Source organism: Diadema setosum, assembly GCF_964275005.1.
Source record: "Diadema setosum chromosome 20 unlocalized genomic scaffold, eeDiaSeto1 Scaffold_20_unloc_1, whole genome shotgun sequence".
Taxonomy (NCBI): Eukaryota; Metazoa; Echinodermata; class Echinoidea; order Diadematoida; family Diadematidae; genus Diadema; species Diadema setosum.
The window spans coordinates 883,231-901,144 of NW_027307649.1; the positions used below are offsets into that span (position 1 = coordinate 883,231).

At 37.9% G+C, this 17,914-nt stretch overlaps 1 protein-coding gene across 1 annotated transcript in view; it reads left to right on the forward strand.

Moving 5' to 3' along the window:
• Window positions 1-13,433, forward strand: part of LOC140245684 (integrin alpha-9-like) — a 102,317-nt gene extending 88,884 nt beyond the window's left edge. The window contains exons 21-25 of the mRNA XM_072325227.1: window positions 1,629-1,790; window positions 6,253-6,366; window positions 6,937-7,041; window positions 8,703-8,825; window positions 11,592-13,433. Of these exons, the coding sequence (XP_072181328.1) occupies window positions 1,629-1,790; window positions 6,253-6,366; window positions 6,937-7,041; window positions 8,703-8,825; window positions 11,592-11,726 (639 nt within the window). The 3' untranslated portion in view covers window positions 11,727-13,433. The remainder of the gene's footprint in view (window positions 1-1,628; window positions 1,791-6,252; window positions 6,367-6,936; window positions 7,042-8,702; window positions 8,826-11,591) is intronic.
• The last annotated feature ends 4,481 nt before the right edge of the window (window positions 13,434-17,914 follow it).

Here is a 17,914-nt window from a genome sequence, read left to right on the forward strand (position 1 = left end):
CCCATACACCTTTGCAAGAGTACCGAAGGCATTGTTGTTAAATACTAACAACACCTCTGACTTAAGTATTTCATGCCCTTTTGTTTGTATGTAATCTCACCTGCAAATTACAGTACCGTGTATTTGATACTGCCATTGAAACTAGCAAGAAGATAAAGGGGAAAAAATAAGTAATATATAATGTTCCTGTGGGAAATTTGCAGTTATATCTTACGTACATGATAATTTGATTTAAAGATGAGGATATTTTCACTATTATTAGTTATCATAGCATAGATTTTGAAGGGAAGAGTGGAGTTTATTGTGGAGATCCCCTAAAAAAAAGTGAATTGAGTACCAGAACAAGAATAGAGACTTAACAGGAACATCATACCTTGGGGAGCATGTACAAATTTTCAAAAATGTGATGTACACCATCACCTCAATGTCTATCACATTCCCGTAAGTCTCCGAGGACAAGCATATTCGTCTGACACTGTCGTTTGAAAGTTTTATTATAGATTGTGAAGTGAGCGTGATATACTTTTAAATATATCGCACAGTATCCTCTCGGATGTTTCAATCCTAAGAATCTTTCATGAAAAAGTTTTGAAATGATGCTGTGAAGAGGAACAAACTGACATGATTGCAAAAGGTAGCTCTGTTGGTGTTCGACATCGAAACTTACGATCAGATCCAGCTTGTGTGTGTTTGTGAAGGAAATAACACAGTGTTGTTGTTTTGCAAATTGACCCCCCCCCCGACATTTCACGCCACGATTCCGCAACGCGCAAAGATTTTGCCGCGTCCTTTCTTGACTTTTTTTTATTGAAGTCTCCCGCATATTTTGAGACCAAATTTGCGACGTGCGAGTACACTATTCCGAAGTTACATAATGTTTTGCATATGCATGTCAACCCGGAAACAGCTCAAATTCATGAAATCGTGTGGAAATCCAATGCAAATTGTGGGTGTTTTTTTAAAAACTGATATAAATTAGATTATTTCAACTTTTAACCACTTAAATCAATCAATTCTAATGTAGACTGCCTGCAACAAATTTTGGCAAAAAAAAACAAAAACAAAACAAAAGGTTGAAAAAACAATGAAATACATAAGAAATTAACAAAACAATAAAAAAACAAAAGAAAGTGATTTTGATTTTGCTATTTTTTTGCAAAAAAATTATTCGATGTGTCTTGAGGAACTTTGACACAAAAATTCCGTGATCCTTCAGTTTTTTTAATGGAGTTATAGGTGAAAATATGATTTAATGCTTAAATTTGCATAATTAATTTATTATTAGAAGTAGAAAGCCAATATTTTTCTATTGTATGACCATGTTATCTTGTAGTTGACATCCGGCTCTATCTTCAGGCAAAATTTTGCGGCGATCGCGAGATCGGCAGCCGAGATCTGAAGGGGGGTCAAATTGACCCCCCCCCCCCCCGTAAAAACTTGGTCTCAAATAGCCCAGTTAGAATAGGGTTAAACAAGAAGAAGAGATCGGCAGCCGATATCTGAAGGGGTGGGGGGAGGGTCAAATTGACCCCCCCCCCCCCCGTAAAAATTTGGTCTCAAATAGCCCAGTTAAAATAGGGTTAACACCCAAGTGAGTTCGTTTTGGTGTCTTGACATGTTTCTTTCAGATGAAAGGAACAGGCACGTGTGACATCCACTCCCTCATGGCCGAACAGTCCCGACTCCTACAGACCATGTTGGCCCAGAGGAACAAGACGGCCACCCCAGAGGAGACACCCAACGGTCCGGTGGCATCGGCCCTCTTTGGCTCCAACAAAAATAAGCGATTGGTAAATACTTGTCACGTGACCAGTCTTTCAGGGATGAGAATGGGCGTTCTAGGATGCGTATCTTAAACGTATAGCCTTGTTGTCTTGCACGATTGTTAAAGGACAAGTTCACCTTCATATACATTAGGATTGAGAGAATGCAGCAATATTAGTAGAACGCATCACTGAAAGTTTGAGGAAAATCGGACAATGCGTTCAAGAGTTATGAATATTTTAAATATCTGCGAAGTCACTGATGGATGAAAAGACTACTACAGTGTATGATGTCACATGCATACAACTATATAAGGAAAATAAAAAGAGAATTTCACAAAACTTCACTTTTTGTCTCGCCCACCGGAGGTGAAGGCGAGACTAAGGGATCCACATGGCGTCCGTCCGTCGTCCGTCGTCCGTCACAAATGTTAAAGTTTACCTGCAAGACTCTCTTATGATGCATAACTTGGCAACTGTTACAGCAATGGCAGCCACACTTGGGTGATAGAAGCACTAGGGGTATCTTCATGTTATGGTGTTGTCGGAGGTCATGTGATGATGTCAAAGGTCATTTGAGGTCATATATTAAAGAGTATGTGCAAGACTCTCTTTTCTATGTTAAAGTTTACCTGCAAGACTCTCTTTTGACAAATAACTTCACATAAGTTGCTTGGATTACAACCTAACTTAGGTCATAGATGCACTAGGGGTACCTTCATGTTATGGTGCTGTTGGAGGTCACAGGATAAGGTCAAAGGTCATTTGAGGTCATACGTTAAAGTTTACTTGCAAGACTCTCTTATCACACGTAACTCGACACATGTTGCTACAATGGCAATCAAACTTGGGTGATGGATGCACTAGGGGTACCTTCATGTTATGGTGCCGTAAGAGGTCACATGATAAGGTCAAAGGTCATTTGAGGTCATGCGTTAAAGTTTACTTGGAAGACTCTCTTATCACACGTAACTCGGCACATGTTGCTACAAACTGTACAATGGCAATCAAACTTTGGTGATGGTAGATGTCTCTTGGGAAGTTGAAGGTAACCACAAGGTTAGAGGTTACAGACGGGGGTCAACGGACTTTTAGGGCCCAATGTTAAGTTTTTAGGGCGCATTTCGTTTATGGCTCATAACTTTTGATCCCTTTGTCCGTTTGTGACCAAACTTAGATGGAAGATGTCCCTTGGGGAGGTGAAGGTCGTCACAAGGTCAAAGGTCACAGACAGGGGTCAACAAACTTTTAGGGCCCAATGTTATGTTTTTAGGGTGCATTTTGATTGTGGCTCATAACTTTTGATCCCTATGTCCGTTTGTGACCAAACTTGGACGGTAGATGTCCCTTGGGGAGTTAAAAGTCATCACAAGGTCAAAGGTCACAGAAAGGGGTCAACAAATTTTTAGGGCCCAATGTTAAGTTTTTATGGCGCATTTCGATTATGGCTCATTACTTTTGATCCCTTTTTCCGTTTGTGACCAAACTTGGATGGTAAATGTCCCTTAGGGTGTTGAAGGTCACCACAAGGTCAAAGGTCATAAGCAGGTCAATTAACTTCTGGGAGTTATAAAAAATATTAATTCCTTGTACGCGAATGGGCGAGACACAATTTGGCGATTGCCTTGTTGAATAAAGTGCACATTTCTTCGACTTGCTACTGACGTATGTTAAGGGTAATATTATTCCCCCTGCCTTCTGAAAGAGAGAAGTCGTGTGTTCTTTTGTTATACGAGAACTTTCTCTATTCTTTCTTTATATCGTTTTACTCATGTGACATCACAAGCTTACTTAGTCTTTTCATCCAGCCGTGACTGAGCAGAAACTTCAAAAATTCATAACTTTTGAACGGATTGTCCGATTTTCCTCAAACTCTCACTGATGAGTTCTACTAATATTGCTGCATTCACTCAACCCACATGTCTATGAAGGTGAACTTGTCCTTTAAGCCCGCCGCACACTATACGATCCGACCGGTCGTACGACCGTAAAACTGGAAGTGTGACGTCGCAGTCTTGCCAGTTTCCAGTGGTACGACTGGGTCTAAGCGCCAGTCGTAGAGATTTGATATGTTGAATTTCTACGACCGGTCGTGGGCTTTCAGCCAATCAAGATACAGTAAAATGCAAGCGCACGCAGTGCGCACTGCATGCACTTTAATACTCCTTGGTAAAATGTACTGAAGACAGAACAGTCGTAAGCCTACTCGTAAGGTCTGATCGTATAGTGTGCGTTGGCAGGTCGTACGACTGGGTCTTTTGGTCGTAAGGTCGTATAGTCGTGAGTCGTGTAGTGTGCGGCGGGCTTTACAAAATCAAGAGCTGATCAAGATAGACCAATCAGGATCAAATATCAAATAGATTGCTACTGATTGATGGTATAAAGCCAAGAGTGATAAGCATTTAGGGCATGCATCTTACAAATTACATATGAAGGGTTTGTTTGCAAAAACCGATAAGTCCATTTTTGAAGATTTTAAAGTACGATCTCTGCCATAAAGTACAAAATAATACTTTTTAAATGATATATTGGTCACTACTTATAAAGGTATATTTTTGAAGTTATGGTCAAAAGAATCAACATTTTTCTTATTATTCTCTTTATTTTTCTTGACCTTCAATCGCAAATATCTCCATTTGGCAAATATGGACTTATCGGTTTTTGCAAACAAACTCTTCATATATACGAGATCTTTAAAAACAATGAGCATGACATTCTAGTAATATTTTTCAAGCAAATAACAGTTGGATACCTCAATTATTGTATTGTTACATGTTGTTAAATTGTTATTAAGAAAATATTATAGACTTTCTTGTTTGCAAGATGGGGTGATGGATTGCCCTACATCTCGAGGGAAGAATTTCTTGCTATTGGTAATCTCATGGCTACAAAAAAAAAAGAATAATAATAATGAATAAGTGACAGGAGATGAATTGAGTATCATTTCCTTGAATATCCATGTAGTCTACAACTTGCATTTTGATTTTTATTTGGGTGCATTTCCTTTCTTTGTCCCTCCTCCCAGCTTATTGAAGTGAAAGGACAAAAAATGGGTAAAACAGTGTGATTTGAGATGTCAGAATATATTAAATCACAACATTCATTACCAGCAAAGAGAGTCGTACGTCCATTTGCCCAGAAACGTGTGATAACTGTAAGCCAGTTTACAGTTCCAATTTGCGCATGAGCACAAAAAGGTCATTTGCACAATCAGGCATGACTGTTTTTTAATTCACTGAGATAAGCATCCCTAATGTAATGATTATTCATGTAACCCTTATAAATGGTGCTTACTAGCACATCCACCTGACTGCAAGCCTGGTATTTAGCAATGTTGGTATAAGAAAGACTTATTCAAATTCATGAATTTCTTCCGTCGAGATGTTTTCATTGCAACTGATTGACAAATTGCCCTACATCGACGTAAATAAGCACTGAATTGATCAGTGTTTTTTAGTAGTAGCCATGATAAAAAATCATGAACGTACACACTCGAGCAGGATTCGAACCTACGACCTCCTGATCACCGGGCAAGCGTCATCTCCACTAGACCACCGAGCTTTCGCCCGACAGCAAGTGTTGGTTCTAATCCTTATAGCATGCAGCGGGTACTGCTTTGTTATTCAAATTCATGAATTTCTTCCGTCGAAGAAAGCTACTACTAAAAAACACTGATCAATTAAGTGCTTATTTACGTCGATGTAGGGCAATTTGTCAATCAGTTGCAATGAAAACATCTCGACGGAAGAAATTTAAATAACAAAGCAGTACCCGCTGCATGCTATAAGGATTAGAACCAACACTTGCTGTCGGGCGAAAGCTCGGTGGTCTAGTGGAGATGACGCTTGTCCGGTGATCAGGAGGTCGTAGGTTCGAATCCTGCTCGAGTTCATGATTTTTTATCATGGCAACTACTAAAAAACACTGATCAATTCAGTGCTTATTTACGTCGATGTAGGGCAATTTGTCAATCATTTGCAAAGAAAGGCTTTGTTTATGCATTCAACACAAAACAGTGAAATGAACATCTGCCAAAGTGTCAACTGACAGACCATTCTTGTCACCTGCTCTGCGCAAGTTTATTCTTAGTTTAACGTGAGTTCCATAAATTGTGGGCATGCTTATGCATCATGCTGCTTTGAAAACGAGTGAAGTGTCTAACCAATGGAGAAAAAGAAAGGTCATTTGTACCAATGTGCCCATTAGCTAACTGTGAACTGGCTTATTCTTGGATGGCTTGTCGCCATTCCTTGTCATTTCTTCTTCAGCTGGATGGTATCAGATTTAAAATAAGCATGGAAACAAATAATTCGCCCTAATTAACTGTGATATTATCTAATGATATTTTGTTGAGATACATATGTAACTCTGTGGAGAATGCAGTCAGCTGCTATAAAGTCTAGCAGTGATGATTCATACTTACGTGATACACTGGTAATAATATGCTGTGCTTTATTTTTTTTTCTCTCTCTCTCTAACAATCTTCCAGACATGTTTCAATACAGAGTGTGCATATATTCCCTGCACGGTAGACACCTTGGAGCAGGGTGGGGGCGCTGTTGTGGAATTCAGCATGAGGATATTTGAAGATACCTTTTTGAAGGTGAGATGGAGCTCGGTGTGATAGGAGTGACTGGAGGTTCATTAATTCCGCAGCTTTTTTTTTTTTTTTTTTTTTTTTTTTATAGATCTTGTAACTTGTTGAATTGCCATTGACCCTTGACCCCACGATCTAGCCTGCAGATCTCCCCCCAAACACACACACTAAAAAATGTTCTGCAGTCCCTGAAACATATTGAGCAAAGATATAATTATGCTGGATATACTTCAAACGCTCTCTTTCCCTTTGCCTAGTGGAACAGGCAAATGTTGAATGTATTAAATATTTAAAAAACAACACAAAACAAAACAAAATTGTGATTTTTTTGTTCCTGAAATATAACATTAAAATATATGTAGATCTAATTTAATGAACTGAAGTCTCCATCCTTGAGGATGAATGGGGGTTAATGTAAACTGACATATTATGTGAGAATAAAGAACATGCTGATTTTTTTTTTTTTTTTGTCACAGCTAAACAAAGAGAAGTTGAATTAAATGGTTGCCTGGATACATTGTGCATCATCCTTGTACTGATATTTTATGCATTCATGTACATTGTTTTGATCTGCAGGAAGATTTAGGGAAAATTGAGCTGGTTGCCGAGGGGAAGATTGGCGTGGACGACCCTCTTAGGAGACATATACAGCCAACGTCAGACAGACCTGACTTAGTAAAGGTGAGTTGGTGTATCATTGATGTAGCAGGGATACGGTCATCACTTAACCCGTTCAGTCCTACAGGAGTTCTGCTTCAGATATGATCCGTATTGCTCCCATTAAAAATCCCTGAAAAACTCTGAATTATTGATATAGCATATTCGACATTGGAGAATTTGGGAAAGATGAGATGAAACCTGTTAACCCTAACTAGGCCGGGGGGGGGGGCCTCCGAGGCCCCCCCCCCCCCCGACGTTCCGCGCGATGTATCGCTAACGGGAAAAGCTATCGCCGCGACGTTTCATGACTTTTTTCTTTTGAGTCTCCCGCATCTTTTGTCACCAAATTTGCAATGCCCGGGTGCGCGGTTCTGAAGTTGCGCATAAATATGTATGTGCATGTCAGACCAAAAATTGCTCAAAAACGTGAATTCGTGTACAATTTCAATGCAAACTGTGCTGACAGGCAAATTTCATAAAAGTATGATTATTTTGGGGTTTTATTGATTAAAATCAATTAATAACATATTTTCTTGATCGGAACAATGTCACGGACAAGTTTCATCGAAAAAACAATGAAAAACATAAGGTCGAAAAAACAAAGAAATACATAAGAAATTCAAAAAACAATAAAATACTTAAGAAATTTTTTCTGATGGCAAAATTTTTTTCTCTCATATTTGTTCAGGACACTAAAAAGAACGTTCACACAAAAAATGTGCCCATTTTGAGCTCTATTTAGTGATTTATACCAAATTGTCTGATTTCATGCATCATTATGCATAAATTAGCATAATTTAGCATAAATGATAATTTTTAAAAATTTAACTTTGTGATACTTTAGATTACATCATAGGCAATGTGTGTGCCAATTTTCGTCGCGATCGCGCGGTCGACGGCCGAGATCTGGAGGGCCCCCCCACCCCCCCCCCCCCCCCCCCCCCCGGCTCTATGATCTACCTAAATAGCCCGGCCTAGTTAGGGTTAAACTCATTTTGATCAGCACAACATCAGAGGAAAAGAATACAAATATTTGTAAATTTGAGACAGAAAGAGTAATGTGTTGTTTGAAAGTTTTCCTATTCTCCCATCTCCATTTGTGCAATCCTCAACTTCCAGCTCCCAGCTGCCCATTGATTCTCACTATTTGCCTTCCCTACACTCTCTCTACGTCACTTCCCTCTCTACTCTCCTCTTTCTAGATTCTTCTCTTGCCAAACAAGTCCTTTAAAGGACTACATTACACATGATGTTCCCGGAAATCGATCAAATCTCACATAGCGATAAAAATTACAGCACAAAGATACATCACCAAACCATAGGAACGTGGTTCCTTGCCATGGACCAAATTTGCAAATGCAAACTCTAAGGTACATTAGCCTTACTAATGGAAATTAATCTTTCATATTTTAGAATGTTGAAGTCAAAGGACATAAGTAGGTAGGTAGAATTATAAGTCATTGAATGGATAGATTGTATATCTTTTCAAATGCACTGTGTGTATGCAATATGTGATTATAAGACTGGCAAACCTAACTTGTTTCTGGAAATGTGTGTTTCAAGGGTTCGACTCTTTGCGTGAAATTTGTCACGCGTGAGAATTAGACAGCGCGGGTGAATGCACCAAAGAACTAGCTATTGGTCATGTTTTACTGTTGCGTTTTCTTCCACTCTTTGTCCAGATCGTAACATTAATATACACGGAATCGTCCGTGTCCAATAAGCCCGTGCCAAAGTGGGTTATTGCGGTGAGCATCGCAGCGGGAATCGTCTGTCTTGTCGCCGTCATTTTAGTCATGTGGAAGGTAAGAACGTCGGTAGTAAGGACTTCATAGCCTGAGCATCTCCGTTTTCAGGTCTTCAGATAAGCAGATGGGTGCTGATTTAATGCCCAATCTATGGCACTTTTCTGCAGCTCCATATAGATATCAATATCAAGGCGTGCAAATTACCTCTGATATTCATGTCTGCAGTACTTAGTAATCACCTCACAGCCCAAGCAAATGATCTTATTCACTCTTGTAAAGAAAAACAATACTATTCCAAGTGTCATCTACGGCACTAATGCCCTTCTGGGGCTTAAAGGGGCATTCCGGACGATTTTCATAATTTCACATCATGTAGTACATAAATCAACAGCTTCATGTATAGATTTGTAGAATTTATTGTGGTTCTTGAGCAGAGAAACAGTACTTTCAAAAACCTTAAACAAATTACACTGAACAAAGATGATGACATAGGAGCCTCACATATCTCAGAAATGTAGCAGTGTCATTCCATTACAATACCGCATGCTTGCAAGCTCACCTGTGTGTAATCTATGCATACCTTCTTCTTTTGTGCTGCTTCCTTGAGCCACATCTCATGCATTCGTATGGTGAGGCTGCCATGTCATCATCCTTGTTCATTGCAATTTGTTATAAACTTTGAAAACATTCTTATTTTTCATCCCAATCATTATAAATCCTCAAACTCTGTACCCAGTATAACTAATTTATATATGTTCAAATGTAAAAATTTGAAATTAATGAGTCTTTAGTTATTTGATCAAGGCTGACAGTCAGGATAAGAACATGAATTTTGTGGTTCGATGAGATGGAGTGATGTAGGCCTATAAAACAAGGGAGGGAGATTAGGACATGTAAAGAGAGATGGAAATATCCTTTGGCATAACCTTTGCAAAGGCAGCTCCTTATAATTTGTGGACGTGCACAGTCACGGCAAGTGAAGCGACCAGCCCTGCGAGCGGAGCTAAGCGACCTGCGAGCGGAGCTGAGCGAGCCGATCGCTGTTTGCGATTCCATTGCGAGGTGCCTTTGCCAAACTAAGGCTATTATACCTTTAATATCGAGACGTGGTAAACAATATCTATCAGGTGACAGGTAATTTCATTTTTCTTTTCTTTTTGCCAACCAGTTGAATACTCTATTCCTCTTCTTTACCCGAGGCTCATATTCTACTGACCTCATGACCCTGCCCAGGATGTATAGATACCTCTTTTATCTTTTCCTATAAATACCCTATTATGGGAAGTAACGCTATCAAGGCACATACACTGAGCCAATATTAGTAAGGTACAAAATCATCAGAGTAAGACGAACAAAGTGATTTGCTGGTGGGAATTATAGGGAAAAAAAAAGCATGACTGATGACCCCTGCAATCTGATATTATAGTTCACAATATGCCACCATAGTTCACTTCTTATCCAAACTAATTTCCACACACACACACACACACACACACACACACACACACGCACACACACAAATGCGAAACATTATTTTCTGCAGTTCGTCAGACATAGAGCCTAGTGAAGAAGAAAGGAGACGGCCCAAATAATGATGCTTGATTGCTACATTGTGTAATCGCAAAAGTAATTACAATAATTGTTTATGCAAGATTTGAAAAAAAAAGTTAAGGCAGAAGGAAAGTGCACGCACACACACATTAACACACACACACACACACACACACACTTTTTTATGATTCTTAATTCGAATTTTGTTCAATGCCACATAAATCACATTCACAAAGACAAAACAGCATTATACAAAGACAAACAACATTTACTAACATACAAAGTTTATAAAGGTATGTCAAATCTTACATCAAGATTCAGTTGATCAAAGTTGATCAAAATAATATCCGGGTTTTTTTAGCGCACACACAAACTCACACACACACACACACACACACACACACACACACACACACGCATACACACACACTCACCCCCAACCAGCCCATGCATGCTTTCAGCTCTCGTGTTTCAATTTATAAGTATATTAAAACTTGAATAAATCTGGCCTACGTGTAATTGCCTTTTTTTTTTCTTTATACAATACAATACATTTTGGTAGTGATGTGAAAGTGATGGAAAAAAATCAGCAACACATAATAATGACTGACTCTCAAGGACAACTTAACAAGACGGCAAAAAAAAAAAAAACGAAAGAAAAGAAAGAAAAACAAACCTTCACCTTAAAACATTACGTCATCGGCTTGTATATGTTCCCACATTGACAAATAAGTTATTCCAACTGTTCCTCTTCTAACTGCTATTTCATTTTCTTCTTCTGTACACTCCCTAAAATACTTCATTACATCATTAAGATTTGGTACTTCCCCTTCTGATCTCGCTGAATATAAAACATATTTAATCAATATAATTGTCTTCCATCCTTTAGTTTTTAACGAATTCTCCGATATACCTGTATAAACAACTTCCCAGCACATATTTCCTTATTCTTCTAAATTCAATTTCTGAATAATAATTGTCATAATTCCTGCACTTATTAAACTACAATCCCAAAATGAATGCAATTATATCTCAGTGCACACACACACACACACACACACACACACACACACACACGCACACACGCACATGCACACGCACACACAACGTACACCCACCTCAGACAGTACTGCCAAATCATACACTGGGAAGACACTATGAAGATGTAATATGATATACGCACACAAGTATGTCTCGTATGGAATTTTGTATACATTTTGTTCAAGTGGTGTTATATTTTGCACCACTTTCACTTTTCTTTTTCCTGTGAAGTGTGGATTCTTCAGACGGCGGATGAGGGAGGAGATGGAAAGATTAATCCAGGAGAAGGACGAACGGGAATCCCTCAGCCCGGATGGTCTTCTAAACGATACCGACTACCCAGAAGACAACTTTCGGTCGTATTAGGGACCTATGTCTCCATGGCAACAGGGGAGGATGGAGGAAGCGATCGAGTGAGAAACATTCTGCCCTGCGTTTAAGAGGGAGTCTGTTATAGAAGCACGTACTGAGTGTAATATTATGGCAGTAGTTTCTTCACGTTTCATGTAGACACGTTCTTCGATTGATGAGCAGGCTCAAAAGCTGCTGTTGAAGGCAAAAGGGAATATCGACAATATTTTTTTTTAAAGTATATATATTTCGATGCCTCGTTGGTAAACTCTTAGTATTTATTTGTTACACCACTTTTGAAATTAGCATTGTTGTGCATGCAATGAATCTAGTGTTGTATCAAAGAGAGGTGTAGATTTGTGTATCTCTAAACGCACAATTAAAAGCAAAAACAAACAAAAGCGTGTCGACAACAGGAAAAGCCACTTTGATCATTCCATAGATGTAAGTGTAAAAATGTCACCAAAGACGTCAGCACCAAATTGTTGGGACTTTCTGTTGTCTTAAAAAACCAGATATAGCTCAGCATCTTGAACTTCCCCACAAGATGCAGAAAGTAGTGCTAAAGCTCGCCTGGACAATACTGCTAAATTCTCCTTTATTTACCACGTGACCACCAGAAAATGATGATATTACATGTATATGCATAACTCCTGTCCACTTTACCCATGTTTGCAAATTTTCCAAGTTGTGATTTCCTTTTCAAGCATGAAGATTTAAACTTGCAGGTAGGATAGCTAGTGTAAGTGTAAGCGCATATGTATTAATGTCTACAAAAATGACAGTAATCATTTGAAAATAAAAGAAAAATAATCAGTGTATCTCCACATGGCAAAATGCTGGATGATATATTAAACCTCCCTTCCCATTGCATGGTTAAAATGTTACTTGAACTATAAAATGTGGGAGTAACGGGGGTATCTGGTATTGTAAAGATTTGGGATATCACTCTCGCAGTTCTTTCCTAGTACATACCATTTAAGTTGTGGAAATACTTGCATCTTTCGAGATGGTAAGCCGAACTTTTGCTTATTTGGATGTGTTTCTGATACTTCATTATCTAAACTATTCATTTCACTTCATGTTGTAACATCAGCACATCCCTATTGGACTTTCACCTACAGTTTGTTATTATTCTTACTTTGACTACTAATTAAACCAAACTGAATCAGTGAGTAGGAGGATATTTATTGTTTTCCCTTGTTGTGTAGAGTTAAAATGGACACACAAGTATCACTTGAAACATTGTTACAGATGTCTTGTCACGGTCTATGTGTGCTTATGACTTTGTATGAACGACGAGGATGTGCTTGTGTAATCATGCACAATTAGTGTCTAAAACCCTAACGATATCATTGTCACAAATTGTGTTTATTTTTAGCATTAGCAGGAATTGTATTTGTAAGGAAGAATTTATGTATTTGGACCTCTTCTGACATTTGTTTAACGTGTCAATTCACATGCAGCAGTTTTAAGAGCAGTGCCTCGTGACCAACTAAAAACGGTGTATTGTGAGTAAAAATTATGTCTACGCAAAACAACTCTTGTGAGCAACATATCTTGTGAACCCTCCTGTTTTTCACAATAATTGTAGCCTCTTCAGCCACTAAGAATACATACCACCACCTTACCGTAAGAAAAGCTATAAAGAAGTATAATCACTGTGAAATATTTCCAGTGTGAATTGTTCACGCTCCCTACCAAGCATGCACGCACCAAGATGTAAATCCACCAAACTGCTGTGATCTATTTATTACGTGTTTTCTAGAATGATGTTTCCTGAAACATGAATTGCAGTTAGATTGAATGGAAGGCGTGTAATATATATAGGCAGAATAGACTTGCAGGACAAAGGGAAAACAAGATGCGATTTGTAGGATTTATATCTAAGAGGCTGTGATAAAAAATGAAAAAAAAAAATGAAAAAAATAGCTGTTCTGTGCCAGAATATAAGACGTTCGTTAGGTGCTTTGTGTGTTCGGGAGAAATATGCTATGTTCTGAGGGTCCTTACATGACATTAGTCGCAAGCTTTGCAGACTTAAGTTTATCAGAGTATGCATCGATTAAAGTATTAACTCTGTATCTTTGCTGACTTGTTCGTGGAGATGGCATGTGCAAAGTTTTCTTCTTTACAGGCAATGCCTTTAGTTATAGCCGTCTAGTCTAGCCACGAATTGCTGAGTGCAATCAGGTCTGTACGCATTTTTGTTTTTAATCATCCTTTTAAGGCGGCACGGCACGGAATGTACAGTAATGTTGTTGTCTTTCTAGAGAGTCAAGGTAACATTGTACATTTTATTGTAAGCAAAACAAAAGGACAACTTTGTTATTATTGAAGCTGCACTGCTCTTTGTAACACAGAAAATATTTGAAGATTTTGTTTGTTTGTTTGAGCCTCTTATGCCAGGCAAAGTTTTATCAGTATTTAAGTTTGTCGACTGCAGCAGGGAAATTAGACTACTGTGCGATCTTGCCAGCTCTCACAATGTACATAATTACAAAATATTGTATTTTTTTTTCCGGTTCTAATCTTTGTAAATACTCGTCTCCCTTATTATCGCTTTGACGGTGTGACGCAATTGAGCAGAAGGCAGAATGATGTCGTGTATTTACACCCTCAGTAGTACTAGATCCAAATACGACCACACACTGATAGACAAAGAACAAGCCAGGGGCGGATCCAGGAATTCTGTAAAGAGGGGGCGCCTTTACAAAATCAAAGGGGGAGGGGGCACACACACCCCTTACCTATTTTTTTTTTTTTTTTTTTGCTATTAATTTCTCTTGTTTTAACAAAGAAAAAATAAAGTGCGCTCCCTCTGGATCCGCCACTGCAAGCGATCTGGTTAACGGATAACGGCGACTGTTTTTTCTCCAGTTCTTGTTTGTAGTATTTCGTGATAGAGAAGCTTTGCTTCTTCTTTGTTTCTTCCCATCTGTATCAATGGTAATCAAAGCGCCGACGTAGACTTTATTTCACCCGTAGTTTTATGGAGAGATTTTTCTTTTTCTTTTTTTTTAAAATCAAGGTATGTGATACATGAAGATACGTGTGTGGACTAGCATGATTTGAATGAGATCACGAAAACAAAATATATGTGCTGGTATATGTCCCTATGCGGATATGCATACGTGGGACTATGTCATTTATTTGAAGGTAATGCGAATATGCCACAAACGGTTAGCAATAATTTGATTCCGTTTTACGTTATGCTGAACGTAGAAATGGGATTCATTCGCTTTTACACACAAGTAACACAGCCGATGGTGTGTCAGTCTACAAGAACGAAAGAGGTGTGAGAATACTGTAGAGCTTCCAATATGGAATGAAAGAAGAAAGTGAAATTAGACCGAAATCAAACCAGTTACTGACATATTATATGTGCGCACTCGTTCAGGTCGTAGAACTAGCCGAAAGCCTCGTAACGTATAGTGCAAGTATGAAAATTCATTGCGGCCCATATAGGCGTACCACAAGGAACTGTGCATGGTTTACAAGACAGCCAAGCTGAATGAGTTGTAAATGTGAATGTATGACACTCTTCGTAGTTTGGACATATTAAGAAGGGGAGATATGAATTATGTTCTGAAGTGGAATTGATTGATATATTACCAGCCAACAACAACAACAACAATGACAACAAAAACAACAACAACAACAACAACAACAACAACAACAACAACAGAAAGAATATCAACGGTACTAGCACCCTTGCTAATTCGATACGTATTTTGAATACGAAAATATTGTTCCTCCTCTCAGTCAAGACGACAACTTACAATTTAGGACAAGCAGATATTGATGATATTAAAGTACCATGATTTTTACCGATATTCTTTTTTGTTTCCATTTGTAGGCGGCATTGGATATCTGTGAAGTTTAATTCACATGTCCTTCACCACTAACGCGTGTTATCTCGTGGCCCTATATGATAATTCTGACAGGTAGATGATGATAATCTTCGTACTTCAGCACAAGATATTCACATCACAACACATGTTTAACAAGAAATGGAATGCTTGCATGTTAGTTTGTTTTTCGTAAGATATCAATACAATTTTAACGTGAAATTTGGGTGGTTTTTTTTTTTTTTTTTTGCATATGGCAATCAATGAATTCTACAATCGTCCTTAAACTGATAAAGAAAGGATAACCTCTATAAAGTCAGGCAGAAAATCACCTTCAGTTTTTGTGAATTTACCGAACGATAAAGCGATACTGTCCTCAAGTCACACGAATATATTACTTTGCAAGGTATTTGCAAAAAAAAAAGGTGAATTATAAAAAGAGAGGTCGTAGAAACATATATTATGTACAGTATACTGTGCGACAAACACAATAGACTGTATATGTAAAAAAAAAATGCTGTTATATTTCATATCGTTATTGTATATTGTGTACATACTCTAGCGATTGTTTTAACAACTGAATAAACACCTACAAAAAGATTTGCATATTATTATTGTAGAATTAGATGTCCTGTGTTTTTCTTCAACGCGATGGGGTTTCTAAAAAAGGGCATGTTGCACCCATATATATATATATATATATATAGTTAACAACAAAATTATTCATACCCTTGAGAAATTATTAGTTTGGAGCAGATTTCTTACAAGTGAAGGATGGAGTGATGGTGATTGGGTGTTAACTTTTTACTCTTATTCGTCCTCCATAAATTGACATTAATTCCAGTTTCTCCTCATTTGCATAATAATAGAAAATCCATGAGATATAACACCCAATCACTGTCACTTCATCGTTTACTTGTAAGAAATCTGCTCAAAACTAAAAATTTCCCAGGGGTATGAATAATTTTGTTGTTAACTGTACAAATATATACAGTGTATATCAGAAAAAAAGATAATCTAACTTTGGTTACTATTTCATAATTGTCAGCTATGGAGAGCTCAATGATGGCTGTGAGGAAAGTGAACTCTTCTCTTTCAATTGATACTTAATAATATTGACTAATGTCACTCATGACTGAGTACATGAACTTTAAAGACAACAATGACAAATTGCACTTTTTTCCAAGTTTTATCACCTTGAAGTCCATTTTGTGTATATGTGTGTGTGTGTTCACATTAACGGATTTTAACACATAACTCGAGGCGACAAACCATGTCTTGAATATGAAGAGAGAAAAATGGATAATTGGTTAGCCTTAATGGGAGTGACCAAGTTATCGACAACGTGGCTATGTTGAAGGTTATGGACCATAAAAGGCTAAAAGAAACCCTAAATACAAACCTCCAGTTGTGCAGGCTGGCCTGCTACTTTGACCATTTTCATTGACAGATCTCACCCACTCAGTGAGACATTCATTGTTCTTTTACGATAACACTCAAACTTGGAAAAAGCTCATGTGCTCAGTCGTGTATGACATTTGCCGACATAATTAGGTACCACTTGATAGAAGAAGAGTTCTTTTTTCCTCACAACCAACATTGTGCTCTCCACAGCAGCTGACAGGTTTAAAATAGTAACCTTCCAAATTTGGATTACCTTTTTTGATATGCACTATATATATATATATATATATATATATATATATATATATATATATATATATATATATATATATATATGTAAATTGAACCATCCTAATCTGTTCAAAAAGTGATTGAAATGAGGGAGAGAGAAAGTTAGGAAGTGCAAGTTCGCAGAAAAGGGAGAAAAGAGCGTTAAACGATTTCGGTCACTCAGGCGTGCTATGTTTTGTTTCCGAGTGAAAACACTGCCTGTCCGAAAGAATATGGTCCAGAAAAGTGCTAATATCTCGATTTCGGTTTTGTTTTAAGCCGTCAAATTTTGACACTATAGGCCTAAAGCTACAGAAAGGATTACTCTTCCAGGTAAGACAAACTTTTTTGGGGGTCTGTCAACATAACTTACTACATTGTGTCTTAGTCTATTTACAAAGAATCCTATATTTGTGTGTGTATGTGTGTGCGTGTGTGTGTGTGTGTGTGTGGATTTGAATTGGGCTGTCATATGCAGGGTGGTCCAAAAAGAACGAAACACCTAAGATCTTGAATTTCAGCAATATTGTTGCAAATATCTCATTATTTTGCATACTATTGGAAAGGCCACTCTTTTTCCATGAGAATAACATCAAGTTCTTTAATTTTGGTTAATGCGATATGATTTTAGGATCATTTTTGTCAATCCTTGCAATTTTCAAAATGTGATCATTTTGC